Below are 19919 nucleotides of genomic sequence, written 5' to 3' on the forward strand. Positions count from 1 at the left end.
AGGATTCATTTTGCTGCTGAGTTCAAAATCTTTTCTTTGAGTAGAAGTGGAACCTCGGATGTTGTACTTTCTCCAACAATTTACAGTGCTCTCGCTTTAGCTCCGTATCTTTTTTACTACATCAATTCAAGCCCTCAAAAATTCAGTCATTAGATACCTCAATTCATTGAACCATTGTGTAAATGTCATTCCGGTGAAAAATTAACAAATGAAACGATATAAGCTACCAATTCTACTCTAATGTACACAGCTTCAAGAAAATGACAAAGCCTCCTGCTCAGCAAGAAGCTTCCTGAATTTTGCTTGGATTGTCACATGGTATGCTACGCACAACCCAGTCATGTGAGCCTCTTCTTCCAGTCACTGCACATGCAATGCAAGAAAAGATCCCGGCACATCACGGAAGTCTCGAAAAAGAAGCTCTCGAGCTGATTCTGCAGTAGTCCGTCACCAACATTGTTCCTGCCAAGCAACTACATCGTAAGTCATCGTACACTGCCGCTGTCTGAAAAAGATCTTCCTAGAGCATGTTGAGAAGTAGGCATCAAGTTTGAGTGGCCTATTTCCTCAGAATATACGCCAGATAAAGCTCCTACAATAGTGCTAGAAATGCAATCGCATTCCAGATTAGACAGTGAAGAAAGAACTCGAGCTGCAAGTACTTGGAGCGTCACGGCATAGGCATCTGCTCACCCATTCTGCAGCTTCTTGAATTAACACTGATAAGTAGTGCTTCTTACAAGAGTTTCCACCTCAATAATCCCTTGTCAGTTTGCATTCCAGTTGCAAAGGTAGTCGAAGAAAAGTTCCCCGTATTCCATCCGCCTCTTGGTCTGCCAGACCCCAGATATGATATTCTACAATTGCTCTGAAAATGAGGACTTTCGCTTCCATTTATCAGATTGAATGCTTAGTACCTCGGTTCCAACACCCATATCTGAAGCACTGTTATATTAGTGTTGCCATCAGTTACCATCCACATGCTGATGTGCATGCTCCACTCATATTTTGATATAATGAGCATGTATCGCTGCTTCTCTGTTTAGTTCAAGGCAATATCACTCTCTAACATACGTAGTACCTAAAGGAAAGGCAAAGAGGCAATGAGCAGGTGAATATTTCGAAAGTGGAAAGAGAGCTATATGCCTAGAAGTCCTAAGGAAACATGCGCAGAAACTTGCAAAAAAGTTCATTCGAACGTGCATGTGTCAAGAAATATGCATCATGTAATTAGGTACAGGTGCATGTTCTTTTACAGCAAACAATGGACATTCCATTAGTGCTTTACTATTGCTTCCAAAGAGATTGGAGAAAACTAAGTTCTAGCAGTAAATTCACAAACAGTTTTGGAAACAAGTTAAGATGTACACAACCTGAGACATGCGAGGCCTCAATTGAGGATCCCGCCGGATGCACAATGAAGCACACCGCAGCATTCGAAGAACCTCCTGCTCTGAGTAGCAATTTTTCAAACTCGGGTCAATCAATTCACCGATTGAACGTCTTTCTAGTAATGGCCGTGCCTGCACCAAAACTGAACAATGAGTAAAATCGCCCACACATATTTGATGATGAAATCATTTCTTTGGAAGAACGTTTCCAAACCATACCCATTCAGTGAGGCATTGCTGACCCCTGGGACGTTTTATATCCATTGCCTTTCGTCCCGTAACAAGCTCTACGAGTACCACACCGAATGAATATACATCAGCTTTTTCAGTGATTTGACCACTTTGAGCGTATTCTGGAGCCAAGTACCTGAATAATGGCAGCTCATCCTCGTTAGATTTTGATTATGGTGAGTAATGTTAAACGAAGCTCAAGAGAGAACATGAAAGTACCCGAATGTTCCTATCACTCTTGTTTCTACTCCCATGTCTCCATCCGGTTGCCATCTCGCAAGTCCAAAATCTCCAACCTAACATCCAGCGATGAAAATCACCTCTAAGATATGCGGCCAAAGCAGTTGGAGATAATATGGAATGAATGACGTTAAGCAGATGAAGCCAGAAGTGTTAATTGACTGAATTGGGCAGAGACAAATAAGATTAATAACCATACGAAGGACTATCAACTATATACAGTTCAGCATGTCATACCAATGGTTCAAAATCATGCGTGAGAAGAATATTGTTAGGCCGCATATCACGGTGTACAATGCAACCCACTCGACATTCTTCATGAAGGTATCTCAATCCTCGAGCTGCTCCAACTGCAATTTTTTGCCGTGCGCACCATGATAAAGAGCCCCGATCATGTCCTGGAAAAAAAAAAAAGGAAAAAGAAAAACTACTAAGTTAAGGACATGACTGTGGATCCAATATCAACCCAATATCAACTTTTCACATTTCATATTTTACAGATGTTTTATATTTGGTGAGTAGCCACCATTATCTCTCTATTCTTCATCCTATTGCAAATTTCAAATGACACATCAGTGACAGAAGAACACCTTTAAGATGTGAATCCAGAGAGCCATTGCAAATATATTCATAAACCAGCAGTCTTCTTCCATCCTCAACACAGAACCCAATCAACGTGACGAGATTGCGATGCTGGGCACAGCTCAAAACCTCGACTTCTGCACAAAATTCTACATCACCCTGTGAACTTGCTGACTTGTGCTGTTTCACGGCAACGACCTGGCCATCGGGCAAAACCCCTCGATGGACAGAACCATATCCACCTTCAGCCAAAAAATTTGCTTGAGAAAATGCACCAGTAGCAAGTTCCAGCTCAGCGTAAGAGAACCACCTTGGGGGATTCCCAAAAACAGGTGCTTTGTGTCGACACACTGAGCATAGCGGAGGAGGACTAGGAGGTGCATTTCTGGACAATGAAATTGCTTCCCTAACGCTTCTGCCTAAGTCCATGTCAAGCTTAAAATTTATTCCACTATCAGGGTCTCTATCCAAATTAGAAATTTGATCCATCAAAGATCCATAGTTGCAAAAGAAAGCTTTGTTGTCAGGCTTTGGTGATTCATCCTCCAAAGTCTCGAAAGTATGTCCCGCCCATGATATGGCAGGTGGACCCAGCTTTTCACTGTCTACATCGGAGTCAGAATATTCAAAATTCAGTTTCACTTCAGTTTTACCTATATACTCATTCTGTAGTTTTCTGTGAACTTCGGAGAGGAGAAATGGAGAGTTCCCTTGATCTGAACTTGATAAAGATGAAGTTCCAACATCGGTTGTGGCCGACGGTGACTCGTGGTCTGGACTACTTGCAGGAGTCACAAGAGGCCCTCTGATCATACTTTCAAATTCAAGACTAGCATCCATATGAGATACATCGATGTCGACCATTGATGAAGTTGATATTTCTGGGTCAAGTGCTGGTGATCCAATCAAATTCAGACGCAAGACCTTTGCTTTAGATCGGTCCATGACCACAAAATTGCACTGCAGTTCATCCATGCAGACCCGTTTCTCGTGTTTCAGCCGCCTGTCATACAATTGCAACAGACCACTTCATCAAACAAGTCGAGGGAAAATGGGTTTTAGAAGAGTGATTAGGAAAAAAAAAAAACGCAGTTTTGCCATCAACAGCTATGCATCAGTTCCTTAATTGACCACATGACACAATATGTAACCATTACTTATCCAATATAACCCAGTTTGAATGTACTCTTTTGGCTTCAGCGGCAACCACTCCAATTGGCATGCTGGAAACAATTTTCAGCCGAACCTTGACCTGTCAAGAAGAGCAACAAGATTGAATAAATGGAATCCAAAGGTTGAATAGACAGATGCAAAGAGCAGGAGATAAATGTACCAACCTTATCTGGGTCATAGAAATCGTCGAGTCCATACATCATTTGAGAGCAAGAATTTGCAATGTCGTCCTTCTCATCCAAACTGATCTCTGAGATAGACCGGTGATGACCGGTGGTGCAGTCACTTGCAAACTTTGAAAACATCCACATCTTTTTGCCTGGCAAATGAAATTAACACCGATACGTCAGTCATTTCCAATCATTGCAGTGCTACAGAACTGAAACCTCAGGCCAAAAGAGTGAACAAAAAACTAGAGATCAATCGAAGAGGAGTTGGCAACTGCAAATTGAGTTTCTTTAAAAAGTTTGGCCTTCGCAAGACAACGATTTGATTGTGCTCTTCCTCAAACACCTCTTGTCGAAGAGAAACTTAAAAGAGACTGCATCGTTGTGAAAAACCGATAGATCTCTACAGACAATCGAACTTGGTATAACGCTTCATGGAAGGCAAAGATCATTTCTTTTTGACGAAGATCAGATTCTTACACTAGTTGCCCAACTCAGCAGCAAAGAAAACAGGGGAATACACAGCAAGCAGACATGGGAACAGGAATCATGTGAAATCCCATGAACCAAATCACAGGTCCACATCTCTTCCACGTACTTTATGAGGAGAAAAAATCCCTTCTTACTTCAACATAGGAGGAAACGAATTGAAAAAAAAAAACATTTAAGGAAGAACGAAAGAGAAGAAAAAGGAATCTGAGTTTACTTGAGGAGTGAGGAATGACCACCAACAGTTTGATGAAATCCCCAGGTTGAGCAACATGAGTCAAAGTCCACACCAATGCAGCTCTTGGTATTTCCCTTGAGGCTTTCACAGCAACAACCACCACCTTCCCATCCCCAACTCCATCTGAAGAGCCCTTCTCTTTCATGCTCAACTCTCCAAAAGGATCTCAATTATTACTGAGCACAACGATTATTATTGCTCGCCAGCACCTATACCAAAAACCCATCTCAAGTCTTCTTTGGTCCAGCTTTTAAGCGACACCAAAAAGATCGAATCATCACTGTAACAACACGGTGATGGACCCCATGACGATGGCTTTTCTCGGCTAAACCCAAATGGAAAGCTGAAAGAGAGAAAAAGCTTGAAGAGGACGGGCACTTCAAGACACCTTCCTTTTCATCTATATCAATCTGATCACCCGTTCCCCCCTTTTATTTTCCCATCTCTCCTTTCACAAAGTACATGTGATGCGAGACAACATGCTCTCTCTCTCTCTCTCTCTCTCTCTCTCTCTCTCTCTCAAACCGGGTCCAACATTTTTCTCTCGTAAGATCACACTTTACGGTCTCAGGTAAAGCAAAGCAAAGCGAAAGAAGCCAAAGCTAAGGGCAAAATCTTCGTTTTGAAGCTGTTCACTTTGGCACAGTCCTGCGCATTAGATTAGATCCTGATAGATTAAGGCCGAAATAGAAAGACCCAAATGAACAAATCAAGAAAAAGAAAACAACCCCCTCCGTTCCAATCACGAATAACGACACCCGCGGATCCCCAAAAACCAAATGCGGACAGACAAAAAGGGAAGAAGAAAGGAGAAAGTAGAAAAAGGCATATGAACAATTGGAGCCAGATGGGGAAACGCCCATTTAATTAATCAGATAAAAATGTGAACTTTAATTCGTCTGCAAATGTCTAGAAATCGGTCTTCGTTGTTGGAGGACCATGCTCAATAATCTTCGATTATGTCAAGTGGGGACAATCGAATTCTGGGTGTGAGAAACCGCTTGTCGTACTTCATTGTCTTATCCGACATTTTATTATCATCATCATCGTGGAGGACCTTAAGCAGTGTTCATTGGCCAATGAAACTTTGCCTGCCATGTGTCTTTTTTCTTGCGCCTGTTTGATGTCCACTGTTTTGTAAGGATAAAGCTAGTGCTTTTTTAACCCTCTATGCCGATCATAAAACGAACACGATATGCATTTCTAACCAACCTTTATCTTTGCGTGTAATGATAATTTCTCATTTACGATAATTTTATTTCATTACCCATCACTGTCACATGATATATCCGATACTTAGAAAAGTGAAATCAAATATAAGCGATTTGATTAAGTATTGTAAATTGCAATATGAAATCATTAGAAAATGCAAAAAGTAAAGCACAAAATCAGTTAAGACACTCACCGCTTGTTCCCAAGTCAATCGCATTGGTTGAAAAATGAAACAAAGAATTCGAACAAGCTTATACATCTTCAATCAATTACTGTAGGCAATGACTGATTTTTTTTTTTTCCTATGTCTGGCTACTCGAGAACGTTGCAGAACACTATTCACCAAATTACCCTCTCTTAATAGGAGAGTTCACCTTTCTTACCGTATTGAATTTGCCCCGAAAATGAACAATTCTCGCTACTCATCATCTTCCCATCGATAACACATTTATATGAGCACAACCCTTTTCGAGTTTCGGATTTTGACCGCCTATTCTCTCGTTGCGTTCTGATCTAACCAGCATGGCCGATTCAATATTCACTATCTCCTGAACAGATTTCTATTGCTTTGACCGTTGGCATCACGTGTCGGAACGACTTTTTCTCGACAACGATGAACACTCATATTCTTTTGATGTTCAAGGAGCATGCATAGGGTGCCCTAGACCAACCTGCTTCCTCGAATTTAAGAAGCGATGGGGGTCCTTTGATGTAGAACGCTTAACAGCCAGCCCGATTGAATCAATCAACGAAACGGCAGGGGAACATATCGTTGTCATTTTCAAAGGGATGCAACAGAGTGGGCCTCGGGGACATTATTCTGAGTTCGCCTGTGATTCCAATCTTATAGCTGGAAAGTAGGAAAGCTACAAAAACACTAGTATCCTATACATTCATAGGATATATATATATATGATGTCTAGACATTAATATAATAATTTATTACTAAAGTCTGAATATCTGTTGATCCGAATAACAAACGCTTTGACTTCGGCACATCACGATAGTGAATTAAGGGTTTTTTAGGAGGGGTCTTCTGTATTGGAGCCTGTCTGTCATCTTTACGTATCTCATCCTTTCGCTTCGAGGGAAACGTACACAAAAAATTATGAACCTACCGTATTTACGCCAATTTAGTTATAAACAATTCAATTAAAATTAATTTAATCTTAAATATTTTTTACATTTTACCAACCTAATTCATTAAACCAATTTTGGCCTTAAATTACCGACGTGAACGCCCACTAGCCTACTTTGCACAATTGATGTTAACGTGGTCATTTTTTTCAAAATTTTTCAATAAATTTTTATTTTTTTTCCTTCCCTTTGTTTTTTACCAGTGGACGGATGCCCACCATCGGCCACATGCCCCGGCTAGCCTATGCTGGCCTCAATCGAGCAAGGGCGAGGGCTTCCCTCACCGGATCCGGAGAGGCTAACCGTCATCCGGGCTAGGCTAACCTAGCCGGGCGTCATCCTAGGTGATGGTTGGCCTTACCTGGGCGAGGGACGGCCTAGCCGGATCTAGCCAAGGTGGCCCTTGCCCTGGCGAGGTCTAATTTGGGCAAGGGTCAGCCTTGCTAGACCTAGGCAAGGGGAGCCCTCGTTGACCATAGCCTATGGCCAGTGGTTGGTGGCTGCTTACTGGTAAAAAGAGAATGGAAAGAAAAGAAAGGAAAAAAAGAAAATAAAATAAAATATTATCAAAAAATTATAAAAAAATATGCACGTTAGCATCGACTATATCACATAAGACCGCCGACTTTCACGTCAACTATTTCTGGCCTATATTGTCTAGATGGACTTGATTTGCAAAATGTAAATATGTTTATGGCTAAATTAGTTTAGTTGAAAAATTTAAGACCGAATTGACATCTATAAATTAGGTTTAGAACCTTTTTTTTTTTTCACTTTTTTCCCAGCTCAACGTAACTAGATCACTTCAAATCTCTATCCGAATTCGCCGTCCATCTTTATTTACAATCGATAGTCCTATTTCTTCGTGACAAAAAAAAAAAATGAAGTGCAATTCCTAAAATTTTTCATTAGAAGAGTTGAATTTCCCAGTCCGACAAGTCCCATCACCACCCTCGTGCTTTGGCTGTAAGATGTTAGGAACAATAGGGCATTAATTAGTTACAAGCCTCTCCATTAAGAAATGGATCGACCAAAACATTGATTTGACTGCACAATCTTAATGGCCAGCCCACCTCCACCTAATTTATGATCGTCCGTTGCTTCCGCCTCTATCATCATTGTCATATATGTAAGGTTGCCACTATTCCTTTCTTTTTTCTCTATTCGGTTCCATCAAGTGTTATTCGTTTTACAATTTCGGGCACCATCTTAATTAACCGGCTATTCGGAGGAATATCCGTGACCCTTAGCTTAGATTCGAGTTCTTTATGATAAGAATCGAACCCGCAATCACCGATTTCTAGATCGAAAGAACGGAGACGTCCTTGTTACCGGGTCGCTCCCGATTAGGTCATACGGCGGTTTTTTTAAGATGTAGAATATTAGCTGGGAAGCAACTAACAGCGACTGCATCATGAAAAGGAAACCCTAGTTGTTTTTTTTTTTTTTTTTGCTTGTATGATTCCTTTTGGCTGGGCCATGTAAAAGACTAATTGAGAGCTAGCTTTTCCTTCTTTCTATAATTTCCGGGTGGCCCGAAGCTGAAAGTTTCAAAGCATTAGGCAAAGTTTTAGGTGAGTGATGGGCGGAAGCAGAAAGGACATAAAGTCCAAGAAAGTCTTCTTTCATCCAAATGTCCGAGAAGAGGGACGGGTAGATGCTCCTGTGCTCCTTCAAAGATTCCAATTTTCCTTGCACGAGCACCCCGAGTTGACTCACCTGGTTTATGAATAATTGGCTATCGTTTTTCCCTTATCGTTTATCTAATGTAGAGTAATCGCAACTTGATATTACCGTTCGAGAGAGCAAGACTCGTGTCCTCACGCTTAATGTGAGATGTCGTGCGCACAGTCATTACATCAAATGCGATGCATCGTCCTTCCGCGATGACCTATGATGAAAACAACGATGTCAACCGGCCATCTGAGTTTTTCTTTTTTAGTTGGTCGGTTAAAGATTGGCCAAAGGAAATGAAGAAAGCAGCACACTACACCTCATTTAAGTGACAGATCGAATATGGCCATTTCGAGCGTCGATCATTACCTTTTTTGCTCATGGGATCTCTCTTTCAACTTTAGTTATTTAGCACGGCGCACAAACTTATTCTTCCTTTTCCTTTCTTGTGACTATATCGAATTCATTTGAAGTGATGTTCACTGTGTTGTATCTTTTCTAATATCTTTCTATGGCGTTCGAAGTTCGGCATGGATATAACGTCACACATGAAAAACCACTACGCTTAGAACAATAAACGTGTCGAAACACGGGGCTCTTGCCGGACGGAAACATTCATTTATCGTCTCAACAATTTTTATAAAAAAAATTTATTTTTTAAAAACGTTGAAGGGAAAATTGGAATAAAAAAATGAGCTCCTTTGAGCTGAAAACGCACAGACCCTTTTGTGCACATTTGCACGGCCAAAAGGAAAAGGAGAGAGTTTGGTGCACACCTTCGCAATCATGCATGGAATACAGATAAGGATAAAAAGCTGGCAATGCACGAAAGAAACGGAGGCAAAGGCGGGTCATGGCTTGAAGGCCGCAGAAGAGAAGCGTGCACGTGAAAGCAATGCAAGAAAAAGGACACTTTGCCTAAAGCAAGAACAAGACGATGATGGTGATTCACCTTCTTCGACCTCATTTGCGCATTTTTTATGGAAGAATAGAGAGATTGCTTGACCCGTGTCTCGATTATCCGCCTAAAGTCGGCGCGAATTCCGTCGTTCGCAAACCTCTTGAACAGTAAGATCGGTTCGCTTTTTCTGCCGGCGGGCTGGGAAAAAGAGAGCAAGAATCATAGGATTCCGTTTTGTGAAAAAGCAAGATTTGGAGAGAGAGAGAGAGAGAGAGAGAGAGAGAGAGAGAGATAAGCCCACTGGACTCTTCAAGCCAAGCCCACTGGACTCTTCATGGCCGAAAATGGCGAACTGGGCTTGAGCCCACATCGAGGACCCTACCGGTAATTGTGCCCGCTCCTTGAGGTCAAAGTGGTCACTGGATTAATTTGTCTGAAGCGATCTTACTTTCAGTCTTCAGGAAGCTGTTTCGTCATCAACGTTCGACTCTGCCAAGCTTGAATGGGAGGCAGCGATTCCGATTCGAACGTTGTCCTCCCGAGGTTGAAGAGGGAAGACTGCGGACGAACCAAACACGACTCTGCGTTCTCCACTTGGAAGGTATCGATTTTTCTACATTCCCCCGAAACGAAATTTATCTTCATAAACCATCAATTCCTGAAAATGGGTTTTGCTTCATGATCGTTTTTGTTTCCGAGCATTTCGATTCCAAGCTGTTGAATTTTTATGATGGAGGAAGGGTTTGATCGAAGCACTCTTGGTGAGGCTAATGTTTACTTTGAAATTCGACTCTTTGGCATTTTATGGAGGTCGAATTGGGAGGAGGAGATTCGTAAGGGTCGGCTTCTTGTGTTGTGATGAATGGATCTTGAATTCTTGATATCGTGGTGCGACTTTTCGTCCTTAGGTGCTCGTAGGACCTACTGATTGGGAAGATTATTCATCGGGGAAGGAAGGTGCCACCAGGTACAGGGTCCATAATCTCCCGAGAAGTCCGGGGCCGGGGATATATGAGCTCGGCGTGGCTGCTTCTCACGCCAAGTCGGGGCGTGAGGTCGCCAAGCTCGATCCACGACTCGTAGTTGTGGTTTACCTTGGGAAGGCGGACTGTGTCAGGACCAGACTCCAGCAGTACGGTCGGTCCGGTGCTCACTTGGGCAGGTGCTCGCCAGCTGCTTGTGAAATTGACTGCAAGACATGCTCTCCCACCAGACAGCTTGGATTGTTTGAGGAAGTGTTGTCAAGAGGCAACCCCATTGTGTTCCGATGGGCTACCGTAAGTTTCTTAATCAATTGCGGCGGTTGCATTGTGCTGATCGACCTAGTAGAGGCTAACTCTTGCCTCATAATTTGATATTCTAAAATTATCCATCGTATTTTATTTTATTTCCGAGTTGATATCTGCAGCTGAATGACAAGGGAGATGCTCAAAGAGCGGAACTTTCGCTTCTAGACACCTTTGATTATGCATGGAACAAAGGCAGTAACGGTTCACGGCGGCCCAGTGATATTTTCCGGAAACTTGATGAAATCGCTTCAAGCACATACCACATTTCCAGCATGGCAAGGAAGCTTCTCCCTTTCCGTCCCAGGGAAGTGGGCATCAGAATCAGAGGAAAGCTCCTTTCAGAGAAGAAAGAAACCTCTCCCCAAACTGGAGGAGAAAACAACAATTTCTTAAACGGGATTTTCAAGTTCAGCAAATCGCGGCCTAGGCTGGTCATAAGTGAATCCCGTGCTAATGACACTGCGATTTCGGGTACCTCCCCAGCTAACGAGAGCTTCTCTCCTTTATGTGGGGTCATCTTGGAAGATGGCTCTCCCTGTACAAAACCAACACTACAAGGGAGGAAAAGATGTAGCGGACATAAGGGGATGAGGATTTGGGCATCGAATTCCGTATCCCATGCTAATGACACTGCAATTTCGGTTAGCTACCCAGCTAACGAGAGCTTCTCTCCTTCATGCGGGGTCATATTGGAAGATGGCTCTCCCTGTACAAAACCACCAGTACAAGGGAGGAAAAGATGTATCGAGCATAAGGGGATGAGGATTCCAGCATCAAATTCTGTACTGAGCAGAAAAGGAGCATCCAGCAAGATCCATGAACTGGGAAACATGGTAGAAGAAGCTTTCTTACAGCAGGGGAACGTCAAAAATGACTTTGGTACTGTATGTGGAGTGGATTTCGGTGATGGCACGTTCTGCACGAGGAGAGCTGCTCGAGGAAGAGTTCGGTGCGAGCATCACAAAGGGATGAGGATAAACCAGATAAAAAAGAAACATGTCGGCAGCTGAAGACAATGCAATATTCTTTGAGCCATTAAATTATAACATACGGAGCAGACATTGGCACCAGGAATATTAAAACCGACAGCTTGCTTCTGTTGATGGATCGAAACTAATTTAATGGTCTTATGGTATCGCGAACCAGCATAAGGAACAGAATTATTGCCGGCACAGGCTGCCTTTCTGTTTTATTCGGAGAGCTTAGTGATGTGGTAGTTCCAAATGCAAGGAATCCGGTTTAAGGAAGTTTGCGCATTTTCTGTTGACTCTTTCTCTTTCTATCATTCTGGAGAATGATTGAAGTATATAGATATTGGCTCTGATCATAGCTCTTCTAGATAATCTGCACAGGTTGGGGATCGGAAATGTCCCTAAGCTTTTCCTCACAACAGATGGTCAACTTCTGTATGATTTATATGCTATGTTGTTGTAGCAACCTTGGTCGAGGTGAACCGCTAAGGGAAATTTGACATATTGCTAAGCGAGAGCAAAGGTTAGAAATGCTTACGCTTAGCGCGGGTTCTCCCAAACCGTTCCTGTTGCAAATTGGCTTTCTCAATTCAATCATGCAATAAAACTAAGCCGCCGCTAATCATTTAGGGATTAATTAGAAACCCAAATAACACACGGGAGTCTTGTCTTACTTCTACAACCAGATTTTCTGAATGCGGGTAATTACTAGTACTCCTTCTGTGAAGACCTTTTGCATGCGATCTCTTCATCGCCACTAACATGTGAAGGTGATCACGCATGGGGCGCAACCAAAAACGATAACCAGTAATCAATGCGGTAAATAAGTTGTGAATAAAGTTAAAAGAACCTGAAATGCGCCAAGCAAGCTTAAGCGAAGCTCGTCACCAAGCTTTGGCACAAGGTCCTGCGCACCAAAAATCAGAAGGTGAAGCTGCAACGACATAATCTATACATGGCCCAGATGAGATGCCTAACACATGAATGACTGGTGCATAAATCATCTAACTAACGCGTTCTTTTTGCTACGATGCAAAACTATCTAATATGCAACCTAATCTACGTCATTATCATATTTTCTTCATTTAACTTCGATGACAATTTCAAAGTTACTTGCGTAAAATGACTATATGGTGCGTTAATCACAAAAATCGAATCGGATTCAAAGGACATATCACGCCCTAAATGACATCAACACTTTTTATCAAATAGAAATAAACACAAGTTAATCCCATAGTTGAAAGCAATCTATATGAGATGCTACTTTTATTTTTGAAAGTCTTTCTTCATCTTATCAACATGCATGAATGGAACGAACCCTAGAAACATGCCATGTATTGAATCCTAGACGTAAAAAGACATAATCCATTATGCATAGACTAAAGTGCTACACGATGAATACTAATAGTTAACAAAAAAAAAAGCAATCTTGATCATAATTAATAACCTAGATGCAGTAAAACGAGATTATATTCAACGTTTCCTACGAGGAACAGCTATAGAGACATGCAATGATATGCGAGAAATATCAGGAATCAGGGAAGGGCAATCGGCGCAAGAAGAGTCTGTGTCAAGGACGAGCGGTGAGGGAGGCTCGCAAAACCACACGACGCGATTGGGTTCGACTGGAACGGCGCCCGCTCCGCCGGCACGAGAATCCACAGTGGCAGCGAATGGCCGTCAGAAAGCGCCTGGCGGTGGAGACTCGGATAGCAGCCATGGCGGGTTTTACAACAGCGGTCGCGGCTGACGATGACGGGCTGGACCGCCCAAGCCAGCGGTGGATTCCGGTGATATCTCGGAGGTTCGGCGGTGAGGTGCATTCGTACGGCGGGGAGCGAAATTGGCTCTGTGAGAGAGAGAGAGAGAACGGGGGCTGATGGTGGCGTTTCTCCTTCGGCGACGGCGAAAATCCCGAAGATGGAGCTCCCGCGTAGCCATTTTGTATCAGAAAGAATCTCTTCTTCATCCGTGACTGCCGCTCTCATTATCGGAATGCTCCCCATCATTCCTTTCTGTTTCCTTTTCGAATCTCCACAAACTTGCTCCCAAACCCACCCGACGAGATCCGGTCAATTCCAGCTGGCTCACTCAATCCGAATCGAGTCATCATCTCCAAAATTTCATCCGACTTCCATCCGAACTCCGACCAATTCCCAGATTCTCTTGAGTCGTAGCCGGAACTAGACCAAAAGATTGAAATAATTTGCAAAATTTTCCTCGCCTTTGCATGCCAATGCGAGCACAATGAAGGAGAGTTGCCGAACTTACATGGAGGTCAGGCTCGTGTGGACGTGATCTTAAAAAAAATTAAGTTTTTGGAGCTCTCGGAGTTCGTCTCGCATGTCGGACCATCCATTGGACTTAATTCAAATGAAATTCGTACCCGAGGCCTTTGTTTCATTTTCCGCGAAATGCTGTTCCTAAACCTACTTGTCCCCAATATTTCATGCGATGACATGGGGAGTTAATATTTTTGCTTAGGGGTCTAATTCTGTCGATATTGACGAGTCCGACCTCTATTGTTTAATGTGGGATGAGTGAGAAAACTCTTTAGCGATAAATTGATGTGTCAACACCGATCCAACAGTTTTACGTATCGACCGAACTTTCGGTCTAGGATGAGTTTGTTATTGGGCGACTAAACGTTTGTTCAAAGTTTTTCCACCAAACAGAATTCTTGCTCTATCTGGCAGCAGTCGGTCCATGCCTTGACTTCCCATCCTTCGTAACTCGGAGATTGTTCATCTCTTTCTCTTCCCGCGCTTTAATCTAACTTTGTTCTCTGTCAATACCGTAGGTGCCAAACGAATGAATCAAATTAAAAATGGTCCGACTCATATATTACCCATACCGGACCCGACCCGTATTACTTAAACATTTTCATATTTAACCAAATCATGAGATACTTGTTCCTTATAATTTGTTAAAGAATGATTTTCTAAAGCATTTTCACGCAATACCAATCTTGCAAAAAATTTCAATATATCTTTTTAATTTTTAACAAAAATATTTTTTTAAAATTTTTTTTTTTGTAACTTGTGGTGTCCCTTTTTTTCACAGGTTAACCAAACGCAAAATAAATAAATAAACAAATAATATATTTTTACTTTTATTTTCTATTTTCTTTTGCTTTTTTCCCTTCAAAATCTGGTGGCAGCGGCATTACACCTCTTGAACATTTTTAATGCTTTTTTTTTAAATTTTACTTTTCTTTCTTTCGTTTACTTATAAAAGAAAAAAAAAATATGAACTAACATAGTTGAGGTCTCCCAAGCCAAGCCCAACATAACTGATGACTTAATGGGTCGAAAATAGATTCAACTGTGTGGCCCATTTTTGACCCATCTGATTTAACTTTAATCTTTTGGATTCAGTTTCATTGGGACCTTTAAGAACTTACGATCCGTGTATAACTCGTTTGCATAAAATATGAGTTAGAAAATGATGTACTCAGTGTTGACGACTCTAATCATGACTAACTCCAACCCCGGCTATTTGTCCGATAGTACGTCTAGTCAAAGCTTTCTGCTTTCTTTTCCCCATTGGAACCCTCGCCTTCTCGACACCTACTTGCTCCATCAAAGGGTAACTACAGCAACTCATTTTCACCATGCAAGTAATAACAAACGTTCTATTATTGGGCCACTCTAATCAATTATTGATTTTTCTTTTTACGTATTTATTTACCACGTCCACTTGAATCTTGACCCGATGTGTAATATTATTCATGACCTTTTAATTTGTTCAATATGATCCTTGAACTTTAAACATACTAGTCAACGTGATCCCTTTACTTTTAGTTTGTTCAATGTAATCCTTAACCTATGTGAAAACATTCAATGTAATTCTTCAATAAATTTGAGATCATGAACAATATCAAACATGTACCAACGATTTAGGGACTACACCGAACAAATTATAGTTTCATGGACTACATTGAGCATCAGGCTAAAGTTCGGTGACCACTTTGAACAAATTTAAAACTCGGGGACCACATTGTATATTGGGTCAAAGTTCAGGATCATTTGTGTCGCTTTTCCTTAATTTTTCCATGTAAATCTTGATCGATGCACGTGGTAAACACGACCATTCACGTGCGTATATAAAGAAGAATCTTTATTTCTGAGTAAGTCCTTAAAATATTTCGTTTGAGGTGTCGTCCGGGCCTCGAATCCCTTGGGCGTAAAATAAATAGAGGATATTCTCCGCCATAAGAGAATAAAAAAATATGGTTGATAAGAAGTTGCTCGCGGCCAATCCATTAATTAACGGCCGAAACCTCACGCCTCTTCTCAATCCTCTCCAGAAAAATCTCAGGACGCTCGACTCCCTCGAGCTCTGCGGTTCAGCTCGCGCCGCGCCATGCCCGCCAGCGAGCTCCGTCAGCAGGCGCCGGCGGCTCAGCCGCATCCGCAGCCTCACCGGCAGTCGGACTACGAGAGGGAGGAGGAGGAGTTCGTGTGGACGCAGATAAAGGCGGAGGCCCGGCGCGACGCCGAGTCGGAGCCGGCCCTCGCGAGCTTCCTCTACTCGACGGTCCTCTCCCACTCCTCGCTCGCGCGGTCGATCTCGTTCCACCTCGGCAACAAGCTCTGCTCCTCCACGATGCTGTCGACGCTGCTGTACGACCTCTTCCTCAACGCCTTCTCCTCCGATCACGAGCTGCGCGCCGCCACCGTCGCCGACCTGCGCGCCGCCAGGGCTCGCGACCCGGCCTGCGTGTCGTTCTCGCACTGCCTTCTCAATTACAAGGGGTTTCTGGCTTGTCAGGTTAGGGAATGTGTCGTACCGTTCGTTTGATTGTGATTTCGTTGTCTGCGGGAGAAACAGGGACTAGGGGAACATACTGCTTATTCGCGTGTCGTTTGATCGAGGCGGATGATTGCGTTGCACTGCTTATTTTCTTATTTAATAATGTAAGAATGGTGTTTGACCTAAATCTCCTGTTTAAAATAGTGAAGAGAGGGAATGACCTGGATTTGTTGGCTTAGAATAGTGAAAATTCAATGCTAAATGTGGAAATTAAGAGACTACTGCTTCTCGACTGGATTATAATTGGTCTTCTAGATTGATGCGACTGGATTCAAATTACAAAATTTCAAATGAGGTTCTGCGTTTGAAGATTGAAGAGCGTGTTGGGTATTATGAGCTGGACCGACATCCTATCTTCTATGATCATATCCATTGTTTGTGTGTACAAGCTTGGGCTTTTAAGTGTAGGGAGGCGAGAAGAATAATTTTGCTATTCTTTTGCCCGTGGCTTGGCTTCTGGGCTTCTCCTGATAGTTAATTCGGAGGTTAAACAGTAAGGATGCTGACATTGTTGTCTTCTGCTCCTATTAGGCACAACGAGTGGCTCATAAACTGTGGAATCAGTCGCGTCAGCCGCTAGCACTTGCACTTCAGTCTCGTATATCTGATGTCTTCGCTGTCGACATACATCCAGCCGCTAAAATTGGTAAAGGGGTCTTGTTCGATCACGCGACAGGAGTGGTGGTCGGGGAAACGGCCGTGATTGGGAACAACGTGTCCATTCTGCATCATGTTACTCTCGGCGGAACGGGTAAGGCGGGTGGTGATAGGCATCCTAAGATCAGGGATGGGGTCCTGATTGGAGCAGGCGCGACAATACTAGGGAACGTAAACATTGGAGAGGGAGCAAAGATTGGGGCTGGATCAGTTGTGCTGATCGATGTGCCACCTAGGACAACTGCAGTGGGGAACCCAGCGAGGCTGGTGGGAGGAAAGGAGAAGCCAAAGGAGCACGAGGAGGTTCCCGGAGAGTCCATGGATCATACTTCATTCATTTCCGAGTGGTCAGGTTATATAATCTGACATGTTGGTTCTTCTTTTTGTATGCGTGATGGTTTAGTATGGATGATGGCATGAATTTTACTTGCTATGCCGCTTTAGCTCGTATGTCTGTTTATGTTGGCTAAGGAACAGTGCAGATCGTGTCGCGAGCCTTGGAATCGCTTCCTTACATATGTATACCATCAACTCCTTGTATCAATCCCCTGGCTTACTATTGTCCTGCTGTTTAGTTGCTGATAAGCGATGGATAGAATCGACTGCAAGAATCAGGTCCTATTCTTCTTTCGTGATATGGCATAATTAGGCGTTCTTAACTCGCCGATTACGTCTTGTATTTAAGTATCGAGTTGCTTTGTAGTACTAAGTTGTCGAAATAGAGATTGGGTTGCTTTTGTATGCGTTATTAATGCAAATTAGCAGACCACTCTAGCTTTGATAGATTATGCAGAGCACACCATTAGCTCACCCTGCATCACAACACACCCCATCTTGCTCGAATTCATCTAGAGCTGGTCGAAGGCTCTGAGCGAATCTTCTCGTAATGACACCAGAAATCTTGAATTACTGAGGGTTCTGTCTTAATTTCAGCGTGGATATTTGCGATTTTGACCAAGAGTTGATAGAACCGACGCTTTGATTTTAGCATGTAGCTTTGGTGGGTAGCTTTGTGTACGTCGGTAGGCTGGGTTTAAGCTGTCATTTTGCTTCTTAAATTTGTCACTTTCTTGGGGCCAAATACCAAGAAAAGCCGAACCTTTTTGCTGAACCTGATCAATCATGAAAAAAATTGATGTTTCATCCTGCGTGGTTCACTTTGCTAACATGCACACTAAACCTGACTAATCACGAAAAAAGAAATAATAATGTTTCATCCCGCGTGGCTCAGTTTACTGACATGCACATTGAACCTGACTAATCACGAAAAAAAGTAATGTTTTTTGTACATAATACAAGATTTGGCACCGTAAGACATGTAGTACGAGCACGGTGGCTTACTTATTAGAGCGGACGGAATTCGTAACGAGTGTCAGTTTTATATGTTTAACGGGGTTGTGATATTTCTGTTGCAAGGGAGCTTTTGCTTTTAGAATGCTTGGGACTGGGAGATTGTGATATTTTCTCCAAGCGCAAAGGTCAAGCCTTTTTTGGGATTTGCCCCTTTCTCCAAATTTTCTCAAATATCACCTCTTTCACCATTTGACTTTTTGAGATTATGCTTATATTCCCATGTCGTGTTTAAGATACTTATTCGTAATTCTTTCGAGCTTATAGATTTTTCTTCTGTTCTGTTCGTAAATCTGAAAAGATAAGTTGCAACAAACAATTCTATTAACTCGTCGAGTCAAATCAAGTTAAGAAAAGATGAATGGAGATAAGCCACTCGGATAATTTTTAGGTTCCGTTTGTTCTGCGAAGGATGAATGATTTGGAAAATAATTTGCATCGATTACTTATTTTAATTATTTCAAAGATATAAAAATTCGTTTTTAGGAAAATATCTTGCAAACCATTCATCTTACACAAAACATATGGAGCCTTAAATTAAAATTCGATGACCTGATTTCTGAATAGCAAAACTTTAGCACAGAGTGGTTAACTAGTGCGTTGCACGGGTCTTAGGCTTTCATTTTTACTCAAAAGAAATAGCACGTTGATTATATAAATCACGGGAGACAGCAAAATTATTAATTGATTTTGGACAGGGACACTATTGCGGACATAATAATCTCAATATGATATGCTTTCACGAATCATTTATTTAGAATCACTTATCGCGGAAAATTGAGAAGCTTAACATAACGGCGGAACGGAAAGATCCGAGCTTGGTCGCCGAAGCTTGCAGAGGCGTCGCCATGGAGGAAGCTTTGAAGTGGCTCGCATCGAAGAGAGAGATAGCAATTGAGATGGAAGTTGACTGTGCAGAGAACGTTCGAGGAATCTGTGGAGAAGAGACTTTTTTTTATGGGAGACCGAGGCTTGCTTGGTGAACATTTGGGCCCTTATGGCCCAATTCAAAAACATTGCTTTGGCCCATTGCAACAGTTTAACAAATTCTGTCGCCGACTGGGTTGCCAGAGCATATCGGTTGGATTCTATCCCTAATAATTGGTTTGTTAATCCCCTCAAAACTCTTTGGGACTTACTTTGTTTTGACGCCCCCCTCTTTGGTCGCTTATTGTAAGAACTATATTAATTAGTATATGAAATGCTTATTTCGACAAAAAAAAGAAGGAAACATAATGGCGGAAAAGATAGATTATATTAACTTAGTCTAAAATCTTTCCGTGTGTTAATCTTCACAAGAAAAATTGACGGGAGGCAAGTGGAACTCTCTACTTAACCATTCTCGGATTAAGATTTAACTGATTTGAATTTCGTGAGAGTTTTAAAGCCTTTTGCCCGAGCA

The 19919-nt window shown here is 42.3% G+C and overlaps 3 protein-coding genes across 9 annotated transcripts; 2 read left to right on the forward strand and 1 right to left on the reverse strand.

The window, feature by feature from the left end:
- Nucleotides 1-133: 133 nt before the first annotated feature.
- LOC115740616 (inactive protein kinase SELMODRAFT_444075-like) lies at nt 134-4947 on the reverse strand. Of its 5 annotated transcripts, XR_007198093.1 has the most exons (11): nt 4491-4947; nt 3782-3936; nt 3602-3696; nt 2453-3447; nt 2100-2260; nt 1842-1918; nt 1611-1758; nt 1374-1523; nt 918-1081; nt 694-833; nt 134-520 (listed from the first exon to the last, which is right to left on the reverse strand). XR_007198093.1 is itself a non-coding variant. In XM_030674131.2 (9 exons), the coding sequence occupies exons 1-9, from the start codon at nt 4654-4656 to the stop codon at nt 1043-1045; spliced, it is 1986 nt and encodes a 661-aa protein (XP_030529991.1). In that variant the 5' UTR covers nt 4657-4947; the 3' UTR covers nt 134-1042. The 5 variants fall into 5 exon arrangements, 1 of the variants encoding a protein (XP_030529991.1); XR_007198090.1 differs by having other exon boundaries at nt 134-833; XR_007198092.1 differs by having other exon boundaries at nt 694-1081.
- A 51-nt stretch (nt 4948-4998) lies between these two features.
- LOC115740623 (serine acetyltransferase 5) lies at nt 4999-17722 on the forward strand. Of its 2 annotated transcripts, XM_048277394.1 has the most exons (3): nt 4999-5017; nt 16029-16468; nt 17042-17722. In XM_048277394.1, the coding sequence occupies exons 2-3, from the start codon at nt 16061-16063 to the stop codon at nt 17531-17533; spliced, it is 900 nt and encodes a 299-aa protein (XP_048133351.1). In that variant the 5' UTR covers nt 4999-5017; nt 16029-16060; the 3' UTR covers nt 17534-17722. The 2 variants fall into 2 exon arrangements, with proteins under 2 accessions (XP_048133351.1, XP_030530006.1); XM_030674146.2 differs by lacking the exon at nt 4999-5017 and having other exon boundaries at nt 15984-16468.
- On the forward strand, nt 9750-12111 carry LOC115740619 (protein EFFECTOR OF TRANSCRIPTION 2). Of its 2 annotated transcripts, XM_030674138.2 has the most exons (4): nt 9750-10036; nt 10344-10712; nt 10844-11627; nt 11667-12111. In XM_030674138.2, the coding sequence occupies exons 1-4, from the start codon at nt 9938-9940 to the stop codon at nt 11732-11734; spliced, it is 1320 nt and encodes a 439-aa protein (XP_030529998.1). In that variant the 5' UTR covers nt 9750-9937; the 3' UTR covers nt 11735-12111. The 2 variants fall into 2 exon arrangements, with proteins under 2 accessions (XP_030529998.1, XP_030529997.1); XM_030674137.2 differs by having other exon boundaries at nt 10844-12111.
- Nucleotides 17723-19919: the final 2197 nt, after the last annotated feature.

Source organism: Rhodamnia argentea, chromosome 4 (assembly GCF_020921035.1).
Source record: "Rhodamnia argentea isolate NSW1041297 chromosome 4, ASM2092103v1, whole genome shotgun sequence".
NCBI lineage: Eukaryota > Viridiplantae > Streptophyta > Magnoliopsida > Myrtales > Myrtaceae > Rhodamnia > Rhodamnia argentea.

What these genes read in the sequence shown, in the direction of transcription:
- LOC115740623 (XM_048277394.1), top strand. Translation starts at nt 16,061, where the DNA reads ATGCCCGCCAGCGAGCTCCGTCAGCAGGCGCCGGCGGCTCAGCCGCAT. An exon ending in AGGGGTTTCTGGCTTGTCAG is followed by an intron (nt 16,469 to 17,041) that starts GTTAGGGAATGT and finishes TGCTCCTATTAG; the next exon opens with GCACAACGAGTGGCTCATAA.
- LOC115740619 (XM_030674137.2), top strand. Translation starts at nt 9,938, where the DNA reads ATGGGAGGCAGCGATTCCGATTCGAACGTTGTCCTCCCGAGGTTGAAG. An exon ending in CTGCGTTCTCCACTTGGAAG is followed by an intron (nt 10,037 to 10,343) that starts GTATCGATTTTT and finishes TTTCGTCCTTAG; the next exon opens with GTGCTCGTAGGACCTACTGA. An exon ending in TTGTGTTCCGATGGGCTACC is followed by an intron (nt 10,713 to 10,843) that starts GTAAGTTTCTTA and finishes TGATATCTGCAG; the next exon opens with CTGAATGACAAGGGAGATGC.
- LOC115740616 (XM_030674131.2), bottom strand. Translation starts at nt 4,656, where the DNA reads ATGAAAGAGAAGGGCTCTTCAGATGGAGTTGGGGATGGGAAGGTGGTG. An exon ending in ATTTCTATGACCCAGATAAG is followed by an intron (nt 3,697 to 3,781) that starts GTTGGTACATTT and finishes TCTTCTTGACAG; the next exon opens with GTCAAGGTTCGGCTGAAAAT. An exon ending in AGAGTGATAGGAACATTCGG is followed by an intron (nt 1,759 to 1,841) that starts GTACTTTCATGT and finishes GCCATTATTCAG; the next exon opens with GTACTTGGCTCCAGAATACG.